The 19,243-nt window shown below is 35.8% G+C and overlaps 1 protein-coding gene across 2 annotated transcripts in view; it reads right to left on the bottom strand.

The window, feature by feature from the left end:
* Positions 1-5,948, bottom strand: part of LOC145245696 (NXPE family member 3-like) — a 35,269-nt gene extending 29,321 nt beyond the window's left edge. Inside the window, exons 1-2 of one of the 2 annotated variants that reach the window (XM_080107241.1) lie at positions 5,823-5,948; positions 5,337-5,412 (exon numbers count right to left, since the gene is read on the bottom strand). In XM_080107241.1, the coding sequence (XP_079963367.1) occupies positions 5,337-5,371 (35 nt within the window). In that variant the 5' untranslated portion in view covers positions 5,372-5,412; positions 5,823-5,948. The remainder of the gene's footprint in view (positions 1-5,336; positions 5,413-5,822) is intronic. The other variant, XM_080107242.1, reaches the window with a different exon arrangement.
* Between the last annotated feature and the right edge of the window lie 13,295 nt (positions 5,949-19,243).

The following is a 19,243-nucleotide window of genomic DNA, read 5'->3' as shown; positions in this document are numbered from 1 at the left end:
ATATTCTGTTTATGAGCAGTTGATATGTTTGTATTTTTTAGTACTATTACTTCCTGTAGAGACTGACGCCATATTGGAAACTTTCTGAAGCTTTCGTTTATGAAGAGAATAATTTGACCCCGGAATATGAGAATTCTCATGTCTAAGGCAATCAGAATGGGTAGAATTTGGATAGGGAGACGTTATTATTTCTGAATCGGAAATCGGAAAGATTATGTTATGTGTCTATGGGCCAGTTACGATCGGTGTAATCACAATATCTGCAGAAAGTGTAGATTTCTTTCTGGTGTGGACTGATAATGGTGGGAGGACTAAATACTTTCCGTCCTCCAAGGATGTTGCGATTGTAATGGTCTTGCTCCTAGGGTGCAATTAAATGTAGCATTTTTTATAATGAGTTAATGTGTCTAAAATGGTGGTTGAAAGTTACATAAGATAGTGGCTAATTGCCTAGACGTATTGAATTTGTATGTATGACATCTGTTGTTGCAAACCTACAATACTTTGGCCCAGAGCTAAATTTCTTCAGTCATTTTATTATATATATATATATATATATATATATATATATATATATATATATATATATATATATATCACAGATCAAGTAAGCAAGTTAATTGTCTTATTAAATATTGAAGTGAGATAATATTTTCAAGATGATCATAGCCAAAACGGTAAAGCTCAATATATAAAAATAGAGCAAAATATAAGTTTAAGGATTAAAGTTAAATTCTGTAGATTAAGATATACATAAAGATATATTCAAGAATTTATTCATTTATTTTATTGCGGACTATTATCCTCATCTTTCTTAGATGTCGCTCCACGACGTTTCGACCAACTATTCCTCTGGCCTTCATCAGATGGTAACCGCGACGGGATAGGAACTCGGGATCTCCTAACTGCATTCTCAGAAATCACTGCCATCCATAATTGTTGGCGTCTCACCACGTTTTTGGCCAAGTAAGATAGCGGTATCAATCCTACCCAAAGTCGGCCAGAGGCCGCGGACTTAGAACTAAGTTAGATGATGTTGAATCAATTCTCCTAGCAAACACCCTGGATCGGTGATCTGACGAGAACCGATGTATGAATGTGGTTGCGCCGTATGTATATATATATATATATATATATATATATATATATATATATATATATATATATATATATATATATATATATAAACATATATATATACATATATATACAAATATATATACATATATATATACATATATATATACATATATATACATATATATATACACACATTATATATATATATATATATATATATATATATATATATATATATATATATAATGTGTGTGTGTAATACGTAAGCAAAAAACAACTAATCTCAATAGATACGCAATTTCACTTGGATTTATATCGTAATAATTTATGCTTAATGTTTAATATTTAAACATATGTTAGATGTTTAAACATGCATAAATTTAATGTTTATTTAAAATGATTACATTCATAGATTATTTTTTTTATTGTTATTGATAAGGAAAAGTAGTTGCCAGCTGTCGTCTGTTTTGTTTAAAACTGCTTGACGATTATAACTGAAACACAAGTCAGATATACATAGTAATTAATATGTAGCAATACAGCTGTATTATTATGTATACATTATGTATTGCGGACTAAATCACTGTGGGGGGGGGCATGTAAAGCTTTCTCCCCGTATACTGCGGAGGGAGGTTTCTAAGTAGAGCAGGCAACCAATCGATTTGATATAAAATGGGCGATTTCACTGATTTCGATGGAAATAAAAGTATTGAAAGGTGGAACATTTGTTGATCTTCAGTCAATCCCGGGCACCATCGGGTCACGCTGCTAGTATATATATATGAATTGAGATTATCTATCATTAATATATCTATAATTATCTATAATTAATAATAATCTACAAGTGACTTTGTCTGCCTATGGAATGGTGTCTACCAAGCCCCTCTTAATTTTTGGTCTACAGATTTGAAATTTGATATAATTGGGATTTGGACCTGTGGAACGAATTTGATTTGGTCTTTAGCCGGTAAAAATAGCTGCTAAGGGGCCAAAATTAAAAACACATGGAACTTAGCAGGCGTAAGTCGACTTAAGGTGCTCTTAATGCGTATATACACATTTATACGTTTAAGTCGGTTCATTTTTAACTATTTCTTATCCATTTGGCAATAGCTCGAACGATAACGACTAAGACCGGACTACTAAATGTTTTGGTTTGAATTCTAGCTGACATCACTCAAGTTATTTTTTAACTTTTGAATACCATGTATTGGGTACAATATAATAATCAACAGAGTATCATGAAATCTGCATGAATTAAAATATCATATTTATGTGTATTTTACGACCAAGCAACACCAAGCGGCCTGCAAATATATATATATATATATGAAGTGAAAATGTCTGTCCGTCTGTGTACATTTCCCTACCAAATAACTGCCAATTTTCGGTCTACATTCGAGATTTGACATTGGTATTGACATTTGAAAAAACCTTACTAATCGGTTTTCGGCCAGAAATTTGGCTATTAAGGGGTCAAAGTTCAACGATTTGTCCTTTGGGAACTCTACCAAACTCCTCCGCCAATTTTGGGTCTAAACACTTGAAATGTTAGATATAGGTTACTTGGACATGGATCTAACTTTATAAGTTGATTTTAGCCCAAAACAATAAATGTTAAGGAGGCATAATTAAGGGCAAATTTTTTTTAAAAATTGACCTCTGTGGTCTATATCAAATTAATCAGCCAATTTTTGGTCTAAACATTTGAAATTTTAGATAAAGTGTATTCAGACATAGAGCAAGCTTTTTAATCGTTTTTTTTATTTTTTGCTGAAAATTTGGCTTCCAAAAGGGATCAAAGTTCAAAGGATTTGATCTTTGCAGTCTCTAGCAAACTATTAAGCCAATTTTGGGTCTAAACATTTGAAATTTTACATAAAGGGTATTCAGACATGCAGCAAGCTTTTTAATCAGTTTTGGGGGCGAAAATTTTGCTGCCAAGAGGTCAAAATTTACAGAGTTGACCTTTTCAGACTCTACCAAACTCCTCCGCCAATTTTGGGTCTAAACACTTGAAATTTTTGATGTAGGTTACTTGGACATGGGTCAAACATTTTAATTTGATTTGAGCCCAAAACAATAAATGTTAAGGGGTCAAAATTGGGGTCAAAGTTTTTACAAAATTGACGTCTGCGGTCTCTACCTACATATTCACACTTTTTAATATATACACATGCACATAAAGTTATTTTTCGGTATTTGCCGTCTGAAGCGTCAAGCTTCAAACAATACTGATCGTATGAAAATCCTTCGCCTCTGTCGAAAGTTTTAGTCAGGCATGCAAGCATACATACATACATTTATATATTTGTAGTTCAAATTTTCGACCCAAACCGACTAAAAGCTTGCCCTATCTCTGAATAGACTTTATGTAAAATTTCAAATGTTTAGACCAGAAATTGTCTGAGTAGAGACCGCAGGGGTCAAACTTTTTTTAACTTTGACCCCTATTATGACCCCTTACTATTTATTGTTTTGGGCTCAGATTACGTTATTAAGTTAGATCCATGTTCAAGGAACGTATATCAAAAATTTCAAGTGTTTAGACCCAAATTTGGCGGAGGAGTTTGATAGAGTTCTCAAAGGTCAAATAGTTAAACTTTGACCCCTTAACAGACAAATTTCTCGCCGAAAACTGATTACAAAAGTTTTCCCAAAATCTCACTACCCTGTATATCAAATTTCGAGTCTGTAGACTAAAAATTAACAGAGTTATTGTGTAGGGAAATGTACACAGACAGACACTTTCACTTTTATATATATATATATATATATATATATATAAAAGTGAGCGTATCTGTGTGTCTGTCTGTATGTCTGTCTGTCTGTGTGTGTTGTAATGCTCGAATTGTTCGAACTACTAATCTTATCCTCGTTGTTATTTTCAGAACGCATCAGTCGATGTAATCTCCAACCTTCTTTCGATGTATCTTTTTGAACCTAGGGATTTTTATTTCGAACTTGAAAATCTATATGAAATTTTTAAACTTCGTATAGATTCCCGAGTTAAGTGTAGAGATTCTTAGCTACAAACAGAAGGTCCCTAAATTCGGAAAGTCGCACCGGAACATAGTCGGAGGTTATATCGACCAAAGCATTAAGAAAATTACAACAAAGATGATAAGAGTTGTCAAAAACATTTTTATGGTAATCGCTACGGACAAGACATGAAGCCGTTGATGTAAGGAGAAAAAATTACTAATCCATGATCAAAAATTGGCCAACGACAAGTGTTATGTGAAAAAATTCCAAGTCAGAAAACAGCAATCCTTCCCCTTTTGTCAGAAACAATAAATTTTGAATTCTTAATTTAAAAATTCCAAAAACAGAAATTTTCTATTATATATATGTGTGTGTGCATATGTATATATGTGTGTGTATGTGTGTATGCGTATATATATAAGAGATATGTACGCATGCATATACAAGTTAGAAAAGCATTTCATCCAGGAAAATTGTTAAACAAAATAAACCCAAGGTAATATTTTGATTCAATTTAAATTAAATTTTTACACCTTATTTTGTAAAATTCATAAAAGTGCACTTTGAAGATAAATAACTTTAAAATTGAATCTTGTACCTTTATTTTTAAAGCCTATAGTAAAAACATTTTGTTTAACAATTTTCATGTCTTGGATGAAATGCCTTTTTAACTTGTATCTTATCTTTTTAAGATTATATTTCAAAACTCTCCTTCTCTCTATTTCAGTTTGTATTTCTCCTCACACCACAACTCATTTTTTGCAACCTCCTCTTTGTAATACAGGTCTGAATAATGAGAAAATCTGATTTTTTATAACAAAAACTTTTAAATAACTTTTTTAGATTAATTTTTTTTAAACTTATTTCAGAATAGAAAATCTTTAAAATTTAATAACATATTTCATATAGGTTTAATTAACAAATATTCAGTACATAACGAGAAAAATAGAGATGAAAATTTGTATAACTGGTTACGATCAATAGTAGTCCTCACCAGCGAAAGTCTTTGTTATTGTTATTCTATTATTATTATTATTATTATTATTATTATTATTATTATTATTATTATTACTATTATTATTATTATTATTATTATTATTATTATTATTATTATTATTATTATTTAAAACATTTTGTGTCCTGCTCTTTTGCGCGAGGACTAATTTAAGAGTTTTTTTTTAATTTGAAATGAAATTATTGAATACTTTATAAGGAATAAATTAGATAGAATAAGTTATTAAATTATAAATTAAATTTGTCAGACAACTTACCTATCTGGTGGTATTTTCGTTTGGAATTTAAACATTTTCAAATGTTTTGATCACTTTTTCGTCCTATTGATATGACCTGCCAATAAATGGGTATTCTTATTTTATGTATTTATTTGAGCGTCGAGATGGCTTTATATATATATATATATATATATATATATATATATATATATATATATATATATATATATATATATATATTATATTATATACATTTAAAATTATTTCAATCCTTTGTTCTTTTATTATTTATGCATTGTCATATATTCGTTCTGCTCCTTTATTTTCATCGTTTGTGATTTCGGCCTTTCCGTATTTCTTTCTTTTTGTGATTTTCATCGCACGTCAAAAATGTCACATGATTCATTACCAGAAGATAAGAATTTCCCCTCCCCCAACAAAAAGAAATTAATTCAATTCTTAAGACCGGATTCTTAATCAGCTTCTAAGTTTAGGAAACGAACAAATTTCTGGAAGAAAACTCACAGAATAGTCTTCCGCCAAACCAATTCTACGTCCATTGGTATCCAAGTTCCATCGTTTCGACGCTAGCCAACGGAGACAACTAAAGTCGTTTGACTAATAAGTCGTGTGTTGTTCAAACAATGTGTTGCCATCAAAAATCTCTGATAACATTTATTGATCTCATCTGATGTAATCGAAGGAATGACCCGAAAGGCTACAGCTGTCCTTCATCGATCCGGATATAATTACATTAAAAATAAAAGATGAAGCAAACTGTGAAAATTGCGAACAAACAAAAAAGTATTGGTACTCATACCAAGCATAAGTTTTTTTTTTTTTTTTTGTTTTTTTGCGAATACGAGATTCGTTCCAAAAGTAAGGCCTCCTATATTTTTAGCTAAAAAAATAAAACGTTAAAGAGCTACGAAAACGGGAGCGGTACTTTTAAAACGAATAACCTTTGTGCGCCAGCATCTATTTTTCTACATACTCACCACCATTCTCAATGCATTTTTGCTAGACTCTTTTGATGCTTCGGTCATAAACGTCCGACCATATTTTCTTCATTAATTTCTTACACGTGTTTCGCTATCACGATGTAAAATAGTGTCCTTGTGCCATCATATATCTCGTTTGAGACGAATAGATATCGAAAAAAAAAAACCCAACAACAAAACAGAATTAAAAAGACGAAATGAAAAGAATATTTAAGAAAGATAGAAAGAATCCTAACACAAAAACTTGAAAAAAGGTGAAATTAAAAGAAACGACTTCTTTTCTAGGAAGACATATCCGATCCACCGTGCATAAATTCTCAAGCTATCTTCGACTTTTCTAGAAACGCTAAGAATGTAGATTCACGATTTTACGTTTTAGAATTAGAAAAAATTCTAATAAAATCTAGAAGAGCCTATTTATAAAAAACATAAAAGAAAGCCTACATAAGCGCATCTATAAAATGCTAGAAATTATTGAATAGTTAACTACGAAACTGTCGTTAGTTAACCCATATATTGTAATGTTATGACCCTTTAGGCTGTGATCATAGCGTAGTATCTGTTAACTGTGGCAAGCGAAGTCAAGGGTCAAAACATTATTATTATTGTTATGGTATTCTTGTTAATTGATTTGAGCGACGGACGATCGCTGGATCAGTTATTATGATTAGAAGAATAAACAATTAAATTGCGAAAGAAATGATTGACGTGTGAATCGCAAAAAGAATGTGAAAATAGAAAATAGATGTAAACATTATTTTGGGGTTTCGAATAAACGAATAACTAGTTGGATTAGATTGGTATGAGACACGTAATTAGGTGACGTAAGAGAACACGTGATGTAGTTAGTTTTGGAGAGATTCAGAGAGTTGAGGATTGGCCACCAGAGCAGACAGACGTCTAGACAGGGGTGAACAGACAGCTAGGAGCGGGCTGTATGAACAGAAAATGTAGAAACTGCAGATCCTGTGAAAACCATTTGAGACAACTGTAAGAACAAATGTCTCAATTGAATGGTGCTGATCGCTTCATGGTTCGTCACGGAGCAGCAGGAAGTTAAAAGAACTCTTCAAGAACAAGGTATGAAGCATATATTATTCTTCTTACATATGAACTGTAAAATATCCCGTGCAATAAGTCTGATACAACATGACTCGGTTTACACGTCAATATCATGTTCCCTGGCTAAACAACATACATACGATTTATACGTTTATTATCTGTATGTTAAAAGAACAATATCTTACATCCACTAGATAACACATGACACGTTTTAATATATCATCTCCGCCAATATAAACCAATATACAACAATATTAGCTAGACGTATCTTTTACCTTATTCTTTCTTTGGACCATTGGAATGTAACTTTACCATTCTATATTCTCTGAAGCCAAAAACATATTCATTGAGATTATTTGTGACAATATGAACTATCTTACAAGGAATATATATCTAAAAAAATATTTTTATATAAAAAAAATATTTTTTATATAAAAAAAATATATGCCTTGGCGGTAATGATGCATATTAAAAAGTAAATACGTTTATTATGTAGTAGAGGGTTACATAAATTCAGGATTTATTTACTATGAAAGACTTTCTGTTCATTGAACAAAGCCTCACATCAACAGTTCCTTTCAATGAATTAAAACACGAAATATTTACTCCGAATTCAGCACGTACTATAACATTCTTAACGCGCAGCTCCCTTTCCACTTTTCTTCCAGAGACAAATGACGTGCTTAGCTTCTTTGAAGTGAAGAGTTCTTCAGCAAGCAGCATACACATAATGAAAGATTTTCACGAACTACTATTCATAGCAGCTGCATATACACGTCATGCATTCAACTCACATAGGCACAAATGCTTATATTCATTCTTTCGCTGGCAAAACAAGCACGCTAATACGCACACACACACATATCTACATGTCAATCTCATTTACATACATGTAGAAACACACGTTGACAGCCGAAATAAACATGTTTAGTTAATTTCTTTTTATAGAAAAAGCCACTCTTCTTTCACTAGAACGTTTTGTTGTTTTTTTTACTTTTTTAACTTCATTCTTTCGTTGTTTTAAGTTATCAACAAAGAATGATTAATATGTTCGATCTTCAACATGGAGGCAGGTGGCTTCGACCTAACAGGCTGGGAGTCAATCGCGGAAGACGATCGATTTTTCAATTGACTTTTAGGACAATGCGTAACAATCTCTCTTATTCTGTATTGTCATGTGGATTTTCAACAGATTAGGAAACCGTTCCAAATGTCCGCAATTTTGTGAAGCGATTACAAGTTTGCATGTGCAAAGTTAATTATGGAATGATTAATTAAAATAAATTGGGTGTCAGCAAACTTTTGCAGGGAAGAGTATCCCCAAAATATTATTGTCACAAAACGATAAATTCAAAAGGTTATATTCTTTCTATTTGAGTGACAACAAAATGCGTCGATTTTGATTATGAATACGGAAAGTTAAAAAATAAAAATCATGTGTTGTATATTGGGGATCATATATCGAGAGACGGCGGGGACATGTAACGGGTATATGTAATACAGGATAGACGATGATGAGAGAGAGAAGGAGAAGACATTTATACAAATTACAGTTCTGTGGATTCTTATAACATATTAGCGAAGAGAGAGGGTGAACAGTTCTTTTAACACAGGAGGAAACAGTCATTACTTATGATGGAGAGTCACATTACTTAGGATGGGATTTTATACAAAGTTCATATTAAGATGATTAACACATTACGTTCAATTGTTGAATGACGACACGAAGACAACAGTTACAAATATCGATGATGTTCTTTATTCCATTTGACCGGTCGAAATGATGATTGCCGTCAGGAATTTAAATTCGTTTCTACATGGTCAAATGTTCTCCTTTCGCTTCTAAAGGGATCCTCCTCTGGCTGCCTTTGCTGACTGCTCGAACCTGTCTGTCCGACTGTCTCTGTCTGACTAATCTCACTAAAACTAGCTCCTATATTGAGAATTTCCTTTCTGCTATGACGTCAGATGCGTGATAAATTCACGTGGCTGACACGTTCTCCAAACACACTTCTGCAAACAAAGAATTCTCACTAACCTATTTTTCAACATAACCTATTTTCAATATATTTTTAAATTGCATTGTTCATTATTTTTTTAGCTGACCTTTTTAATTCATTTCCCATAAAAGAATGAACAATTAAATTCTTTTTACAAAACAAACAATATCTAAACTATTTTATATGAAAATTGAACAATAGCCAAATTCTGACATTCCACTTTCTGAATCTATCTCTGAACCTTGCTTATAAAGTTCCAGTCTCGGTTTATCCTAATCTCATTTTCCACTTATCTAAAGTTCTTCTTACTTACAGGAAAAGGGGACATTAACTCATTAAAATGGGCACCTGCTAAATCCAAGTAATTAAATAAATTCAAACGTGTTTCCGTTAGCATGTCGCGGTGGGGCAATCGTTAACGTTGCACTTTTTTTTTTCACGCTTTAATTTACAACTTTGCCTCAAGGGTTCGGGTTCGATCCTCATACTTACTTTTTTTAACCCCCCCCCCCCTCGGAGTTTCCACACACACCTCCAAACACCCAGGCAACGCCGGGTACCCCTCGCTAGTCTGTTATAAAACACAAAAAATTAAAACATGCAATTTCAATCTACTCTTCAGTCTTTCCAACTAACTCTCTTATCTATTACGTTCTAAGTGGTCTGCTGCATCATTGGATGCACCTGTTACATATATTGAATTGAGCACTATTTTATGTGGAATATATTATTTACCGACTTGTCCTACTTTATTAAAAATTATTGCTGGAGAGTTTGTTTCAGATTATTGACCCTAGTCATGAATAACAAAGCAGTATTAAAAAAATATGCTTAGCATATTTCTTTTTAAAACTTATTTATTTATCTCTCATTATCCCAAAACTCATTTGTTTCAAAACCAAATTTATGGAATACTTTAAGCAAAATGTCTATAATTTAAATCTCAACTGTCTGCTTAAATTTATGTATGAATGTATGTCTGTATGTCTCGCAAAAACTTTTAACAGCGGCGACAGATTTTCACCAGATCAGTATCATTTTCAAGCTCGACTCTTCGGACAATGTTTATTTTAGAAGGGATGCCGTATATATTTATATTTCTGTTGTTGTTCATATTAGAGTGTTCATATTGTGGAGAGATCATGTTGGTGAGATAGAGACAGGGACATTTTAATAGAGACATGTATTACTCTTTGGATGAGAGGAGATAGATAGATAGACAGATTTATACAGTTCTGAATGTTTCTATAAACATTATCTTTCTTTGACACATATATTTTTGAGATGATGATTTCAGTCTTTTATCATAATGAAGGTACAGTCATTATTTATAATAGCTGAGGGTGAGACGCATTCTTAAGATGATAGAGACACATTCTTAGATGAGTTTATACACAAGTTCTTATAAATACAGACGAGTGGAGCACAAGTCTTATAATACAAATGCACAATACCTTTCTTGTTGAATGACATAACACGAAGACGACAGTTACAAAAATATCATGATGTTCGTTTATTCCATTCGACCGGTCAAGGAATTCAAAGTCTTTACATTATTTCAACTTCTACCTTCGCTTCCAAGGCGGATGTCAGCTCTGTCTGTCCGACCTCTGACTTCTCCCTTGACTCACTGACTTCTTTCTCTCTGCCAAGCTCTAACTATATTGAGAACTCATGACGTTATTGCATGACCAAACACGTGTATATTGATACCGTGGCCTGACATGCCACCGTGTCTAAGCATGCATTGTTCTTCCCATGTTTACAAAGACTGATTTCTATAACCTAATTTTCCTAACCCATTTTACAAATATGTTTAATATTTTCTATTGTTCGGATCTGGGTTCTTTTCCAATATCATTACTAACAACGCATTCCTTTCCAATAACATTCTGTATTATTTATTTTAACTTATGATCAGAATTCTCAATTCCAAATCTAGCTTCCCAGGTTCGAATTCTCAGCTATCCTATCTCATATTTACTCACTTACAAGAACAGACGACTGTTCCTTAACATCAACAAATATAAAAAATGGCCCAAAACATTAATATTTTCTTTACCCTCAATTGAGCACTTTTCTACAGGGAGGGGTAGCAAAAAAATTGTTACTTCGCGACAATTTAGCCACACATGCATGTGCAAAAAACATTCTTGAATTAGTTTAAATATAAAAAATTGACCTAATTTTGCTCACGCGGACATAGACCAATCGGTATAGTATCAACGTCGTTATCTTAAGATTGCGCGTTCCAGCCAAGATGAAAGATGTATTTTTTCGATTTTTTAAAGTTTTATTATTGAAACAAGGTTATTTATGCCATTTTTCCATTTTTTTTTTTCCATCAGGTTTGCTGGGTTTTTTTTTTGGCCTTTTCGATTTTTTTAAAGAAGTTTTAACATCGTTTGCTTATTTATTCTTTATTTTGCATCACGTTCGTTGTTTTTGTTATAATATTTAAACAGCATTATTACGTTCGCTTATTCTTTATTTTCCATTTTGTTTTGATTTAACCCCCCCCCCACACACACACACATGCTTGACCACACCCGGGCAATGCCGGGTACCCCGCTAGTAACAAATAAAACAGAAATTATTTTTAAGTGAGCACTGAAAAAAGTAATAGTTAAGTCTCCAAAGCCCTACTATAAACACAAAATAAAAGTAATGAGGCCTCCAGAGCACTATTAAAAGCAAGCTTCTAGCATCCGACTAGTAAAGAAATTATTTTTTAAGTGAGCACTAAAAAAGAAAAAAAAAAAAGAAAAACTTAACAGGCTTTCATTGCACTACTGTAACCACTTAAAAGTAAGGAGGCCTCACAAGCACTAGTAAAACCAAATTTTTCCCTTCCACCACTAAAATAGAAATTTTTTAAGTTAGCAGAGAAAAAAATAAAACTCAAACGGCTTATTTTTTCTATTCATTCATTCTCCGCATTTTTTGGAATTTATACTATCACTATTTAATGTGTTGGATTAAAAGAGCGCATTATCTAAACAAGAACTCTATGGGTGTTTTTTCTAATTATTGATTCTATTGATTCATTTTCCATAATTTTGGGAATTTATACTAATTTCGACATTTATGTTTGCATAATGTTTGCACCCGAAATATACAAAAACCCTATAATTTTACTAATTTCAACATGACACTTATGTAGATAATGTTTTCTTCTTATTAGTATTGTGATCTGCGCCAACCAAACACTAGCTGGTGATAACTAACTTATTAACACTATTATTGTTGTGATTATTATGATCTGCACCAATCAAACAATGGCTGGCGATAAACTAACTTATCCATCTTAAAACAATTTATTGGGCATTTTAGAATGTTACATTTTCATTCCAAAGGAATGCAGCATCATAACGATTTCATTTTCATTCTTAGGGAATTCTGGATGATACGAGCATCAGTATATAGATAATACACACACATATCATACATACATATATCATTTTTATTTGAACCATTCGGAGACAAGATACAGCAGCATTCCCAAAGATATACTGACTGAACTGAAAACAAATTTTCTAATGGAGCTCAATAAGGAATATCCGCCTTACTACAAAAATGCTAGTTTTATTTTGGTGTCTTGAGTTTATTATATATCTACAGTACTATGGACACCGTTCTTTTAAAAGTATTAATACATTTATTAATACATTAAAATAAACTCTGCTCTTTAGACTTCAGGTCTAATTCCCTCTATAAAATATAAAACATATACAGGAAAACCCGACATTGCCCGGGATTGAATGTTTCCCACTCCCATATTTTTATTGTCATTGAAATCAGTGAAATTGCCCATATTTCAATCAAATCGATTGATTACCTGCTCTAGTTGGGGACCCATCGCGGTGCACCAGGAGGAAGCTTCACATGCCTCCCTGCAGTGACTTAATCCACAATATTCTACACGACACTGTAGAGAACCTACTGTTGACTTGCAAAAACCCTTTCATCACACAATACTGCAAATTTTCAGGATTTTCCAGCATTCCCTTTATATAAAAAACAAAAATAAAGAAAATGATGTGCATACCTATGATGAAAACAAAATATTGTAAAAAAAAAAAAAAAAAAGTTTCATTTTTAAATAAGAAAATCAAATTTTATAGTTTAACAAACGGGCGTTTTTATTTTAGAGAAGGATTACCTATGAGAAATAACTACCATTTATTAAAAAAAAAAAAAAATTTACGAAAATTAATTGGTTTTTGGTCTGATTGTTATAAGAACAAGTCCCCTTTTCTTGAAAGTAAGTAAAAATGAGATAGGATAGACGAAGAATTCGAACCTGGGAAGCTAGGTTTGGAATTAAGATTCAGGAGAATTCCCATTGTTTAGTTTAATATAAAATGTTTGTTTGGAGAAGAATTTGATTATTCAATTCTGTTTATGAAAATTGAATTGAAACAAGGTCAGTTAGAAAAACGAACAATAGAAAATGGAAAAACATATTCAAAAATAGGTTAGTCGAAAAATAGGTTAGAAGAATTCAGGTTGCAGATATGTGTGAACAGTACACGCGAGCTCAGAACCATGCGAGCCGAGCACATTCTCGGACATGAGGGAACGAGATACGTGAAGCATGTTCAGGCTATGGGAACGATCTAAAACCAACACAAAGTCAAGTATCTGCAGAATGTCTTCTTGGTTCCTCCTCTTCTCTTTTCTCTCTCCCAACAATCGAACACAGCATATAATAACAAAACTCTAAAGCACGTCTGACAGCACTGACTTCTGCCAACAGTCTGCCCCTCCTCTTAACAACACAGGCTTTTTATATCGCAAAATCGTTCACCTCTATTTGCATATTCTTCTAACTCACGTGATCACTACTCTATAAATAAGAGTCTTGACCATTTCTTTTCTTTCTTTTTATTTATTTTTGGTGACCGACCCGCACGTGGTCTATCCAGGTAAGTCACGCATTTCTCCACACTCCCCCCTGATCTCATGATCACAAACAGGACATGCGGGCAATCGTCGTTGGCGGGTACTCCTTCGAAGAAGCACTTCCTCATTGCTGTTTTCTTCATTACCACCATCATTACTACCAGTCTGTTCCATTATCCCGTCTCGTGGTTCCATAGGCGGTGTCTCACAATCAGGGCAGGGGGGCAGTATCCGTCTTTGTCGGGTACTTCTCCGAAGAATCGGAGGCGTCATCTCCTCGGTATGCTCCATCATCCCTTCTCGCTGGGTTTCGCAATCACGGGGGGTGGGCAGTATTCGTCTCTGTCGAGTATTTCGATGAGGCATTACTTCCTTGTGTCCATCGCTCTCCTCACTATTGTCATCAGTATGTCCCATCATTCCCTCATCTGGTTCTGTTGGTGGTGTTTCTATGCTCACCTGAAGGGGCAGTAAGTGATCAGGATCATCTCTGAACGGTGTGTGATCCTCCTCATCGTCCTCAGAATCAGAAGAGGTATAACAAGGGCGGATATCTTTTACGTGACGTGGTATGCCACCAATCAACATGGTCTGAGGACTTATGATTTCATCTATTTTTCCCCGGAAAAATTTCGTAGTGCACCCAGCATTTGGGGGTTTTATCCAAACAAGGTTTCCCACCTGATATGGTGTATTGACAACACTCACCACTGATGGTATGGCATCAACTCCTTTCACACGCTGTTCATATTGGTAAATCCCATTGGCTGGTGCAGTTGCTGGTGTTGCATTGTCCTTGGGTGTTATATTATACCAGTACACAGCTTCTGGAATAGAGCACTGCGTCCTGGCTGCAATTCTTTTGATGGTGCGGTGACACCGTTCTGCTATACCATTACCCTCGGGATAATATGCACACCGATAATGCATTTTAATCCCCCATTCGTGCACGAATTTCTGAAATTCTTGACATCGAAATGTGGCGGCATTATCAGTCAGAATTTCAATCGGGGCACCACGTTCAAAAAAGACGGCTCTCAACTGTTGTATAATGCTGGCTGCATCCTGTCGTGTCAACAGGCGCCATATTGTGAAACGCGTCGGGCCACAATCCGTCATGGTCAAAAAATGTTTGCCCCCATAATGTGTTATGTCCATCCCTACTCGCTGCCAGTTGCCCTCCACCTCTTTTTGCCATTGGGATGGTGCCGGATCAATTCTCTGACACTCTTCACACGAACGTATGGCTGCTTTCACTGATGCTTTTGTAGTTGCAGGGCATACTCTTCGGACAAAATATGCAGTCCTCTGAATTCCAGGATGTCCAATCTGCTGGTGTATCATACGGATCTGGTCAGGTGTTAATTGATCCGTTACAGTCGCGCATGTTTGTTGTTGAAGATCGGATCCCTGCCTCATTGCATCGATCCACCTCTTTGGTACTCGAGTCAAGCTATCAGCCAAATTCTGCATCGACGAGACTAACGTAATGTCTACCTGCAAGCTGTATTCGTCAACTAGACGCTTAATTATTGCTAGTCTCCTTCGTACTAGCATTTCACTTGCAGCTCTAGTCTTAACTCGAGCCTTTCCAGTCAAGGTGTCGGTTAACCAATGGTAAACACACAATGAGTCAGTGTGGAGATGCACAACATTAGTCTGCCATTGCAATGCGAGATTAAGACCTTTTAACGTGGCATCAAGTTCTGCCAAATTTATATGTTGGGCATCATTTTTCGGACGAAGCCAGCATGCATCTTCCACAACAACACCTAGTTGCTCCAACACGACACCTGTAGCCAACGAACTTGCGTCAACCCATGCATTTAGTTCGTTTCCAGACACTTGCCACTCACCCCGGGCAGGGTCATTCCTATGCACTCTGGACAACATTTCAGCCATCATTTGTTGGAGAGAATCATCATCCGCAACATCGTCCCATCCTTTTGTTATTGTAGTCACTCGTCTTTTCACCACTCCTGTTGCCGATCGGAGCCATCCACAGACAGGTAGATGTCCTACCAATTTACCACAGATAGAAAACACAGTACGTCTTGTTAATACATTGGGTAACTTTGGAAGTGGGCTCCCTCGTTTCCATCGCAACGTATTGCCCTCCTCCCAGACCTCGAGGCCTAGCACGGGCACTCCATCCTTTAGGCGCTTAGGGTCTTTGCTTATTAACCCAAACGCTTTCAATTTTATTCGAACTGCATCCGCAGACATTATGTCCTCATTAACATAGATGTCATCTATGTAGGCTGAAGCAGCTTTTGCTGTGGTCTCATCCTGCATCAAAACAGTTTTAATAATGGTTGTCATAATCAAGGGTGCTCTGTTTAGGCCAAAACCCAAACGTGTCAAACAATATAGTTTTCCCTTGAGTAGTACTGTCTGAAACGGCCATAATGACTCATGGACACGTATCTGCAGGTAGGCCCTCTTTAGATCCAGAAGTGCTACATTGCTCCCTTTTTGACGCCACTCTCTCAGTTTAGCAGCGCACACATCTGCGTTTCCGGTAAACGCATCAACATGCCGATTCAACTCTCGGTAATCCATTACGGGACAAATTTTTTCTTTGGTAGGTTGTTCAACAGCCATGAGCGGAATTAATCCCTTGGGTGGTCCCAGACGTTCCTGTGGGTATGGTATTAACCAACCGTTGTCAATCCACATCTGAAGTTCTTCTTTATATGCGGCCCTATTCTTGGTAGAAACTGCATACTCTGGAATCGTGTTGCACAGCCGATCTGGTTCCTGGCCCATGGCCCATTTCCACTTTGCAGTCCACACCCTTTCGTTGTCATCAAATGTAGCACAGAAGTCCTTTTCTTCAATCAACATGGCTGCACAGACGTCTTTCCCTTCTCCAAGCCTGATACCTCTAGCTGCTGTGATTGTAACGCCTCCTAGTGCTTGTATTGCATCAATTCCAAGCAACATGTCGTAGCCAAGGGGTTTCTCCTGCATCACCAGAACGTCAACTTTAGCTGTGTCACCCTTCTCAGTGCAGATTGTGACTGTCCCTTCACCACAACATACCCGTGATAAGCCATTGATGGTCATAACGCCAACTGGGTTCCTCCGCCACACCGGACAGCAATGGGCACTAACTATAGACCGGGAACACCCCGTGTCTATAAGTGCTGAACACTGCACATCATCAAGTTTAACGCTAATGACAGGCAATCCTGTGTTTATTGGTTGGCAGGGGGCAAGGGTAGCGATAGTACCTTGCCCCCAACTTCGTTTCCCGAACAGTTGCGAGATATGTGCCCAAACTTATTGCAGCGATAGCATTGCACTGGTCTCTTTGATTGTGGATATACACCTCTCCTATCACTCCGGCACTCTTTAGCAAAATGATTGGCCTCCCCACATTTATAGCACACTGGGGTGGCATGCTTATTACTATCTGGAAGAGAGTCCACATTGCCTCCATGTCGAAAACGAGCTGCTGCTGCAATTGGTTCCTGTTCCTTACAGATGTTTCGAGCTGGGGCCAATAACTCATCAGTTGACAATTCATCGATTCTTGATGATGCCCGCAACAGTTTACTGACCTCCTCGGGTAGGCCTACCAAAAAAGCACAGCTTAATATTTTATCGTTGACCCCACCAAACGGTACAGATAATTTTCGCAGGTCGGCTAGGTACACGTCGACTGTTTCCTTGGGTTGAAGTGTCCGGCTCGTGAACTGTTGCCACGCAACAAATGGATCTGTACCAAACGCTGTATACAGGCTCTGCTTGATTTCATCCCAGTCTGGTTCATCCCCGAGTTGTTGGTAGACTGCATAGGCCCCTCCGGTTAGCCTCAAAGGGATAACTGTGGCTGGTTCTTTAATTTTGCACAGTTTACAGATTTTCTCTGCCTTTTCAATCCATTCAACGACAGCCGGTCCAGTGGTAGATCCGTCGAACTCGGGTATTAAGCGAATGTCGAATCTGTCCATTGTTAGTAACCGCACACTAAGCGCCGAAATAGCTTAAAACCAACACAAAGTCAAGTATCTGCAGAATGTCTTCTTGGTTCCTCCTCTTCTCTTTTCTCTCTCCCAACAATCGAACACAGCATATAATAACAAAACTCTAAAGCACGTCTGACAGCACTGACTTCTGCCAACAGTCTGCCCCTCCTCTTAACAACACAGGCTTTTTATATCGCAAAATCGTTCACCTCTATTTGCATATTCTTCTAACTCACGTGATCACTACTCTATAAATAAGAGTCTTGACCATTTCTTTTCTTTCTTTTTATTTATTTTTGGTGACCGACCCGCACGTGGTCTATCCAGGTAAGTCACGCATTTCTCCACACGATCAAGCACGTTTTTGGCCATGCAATGACGTAATGGATGAGTTCTCAATATAGTTGGCTAGTTTTAGTCAGAACGGAGATAGAGCCCAAAGAAAACAGAGAGAACGGGAAGAGAGTCGGACAGACAGAGCTGACATTGGTCAGAAGGAATCCTCCTTTAGAAGCGAAGGGTTGGAAGTTGGGATCATGTAGAACTTTGAATTTCTGGATGTCTTCATTGACCGGTTGAAGAAATAAAGGAACATTATCATTTTGTAACTGCGTCTTGTGTTATGTCATTCTCAACAAGCAAAGGTATTGTGAATCATTTATATGAACTTTGTTCCATTCATTTCTATAATGAACTTTGTGTATAAACCCAGTTAAGTAATGTGTCTCCATCATCTTACGAAATGTGTCTCTCTATCAAGAAGTAATGAATGTCCTCTCCTGTGATAAAAAACTGATAACTTAAGTAATGTGTCTCCCTCTCTATCAAGAAGTAATGACTGTCCCCCACTTGTGTTAAAAGAACCGATCCCTCCTATGTGTTAAGAAGAAACATTCACAGAAATGTATAAATGTCCTCATCTCTCTTCTATCCCCCTCTCATTGTGTATTACATGTCCCCGTCTCTCTCTTTATATATACCCGATATATGTCTCTATTCAATAT

The sequence above is a fragment of the Euprymna scolopes genome, chromosome 23 (assembly GCF_053919585.1).
Source record: "Euprymna scolopes isolate OS-2025 chromosome 23, ASM5391958v1, whole genome shotgun sequence".
Classification (NCBI taxonomy): Eukaryota; Metazoa; Mollusca; class Cephalopoda; order Sepiida; family Sepiolidae; genus Euprymna; species Euprymna scolopes.
The sequence above is the reverse complement of the archived record's forward strand: the minus strand, read 5'-3'. Positions and strand labels throughout refer to the sequence as shown.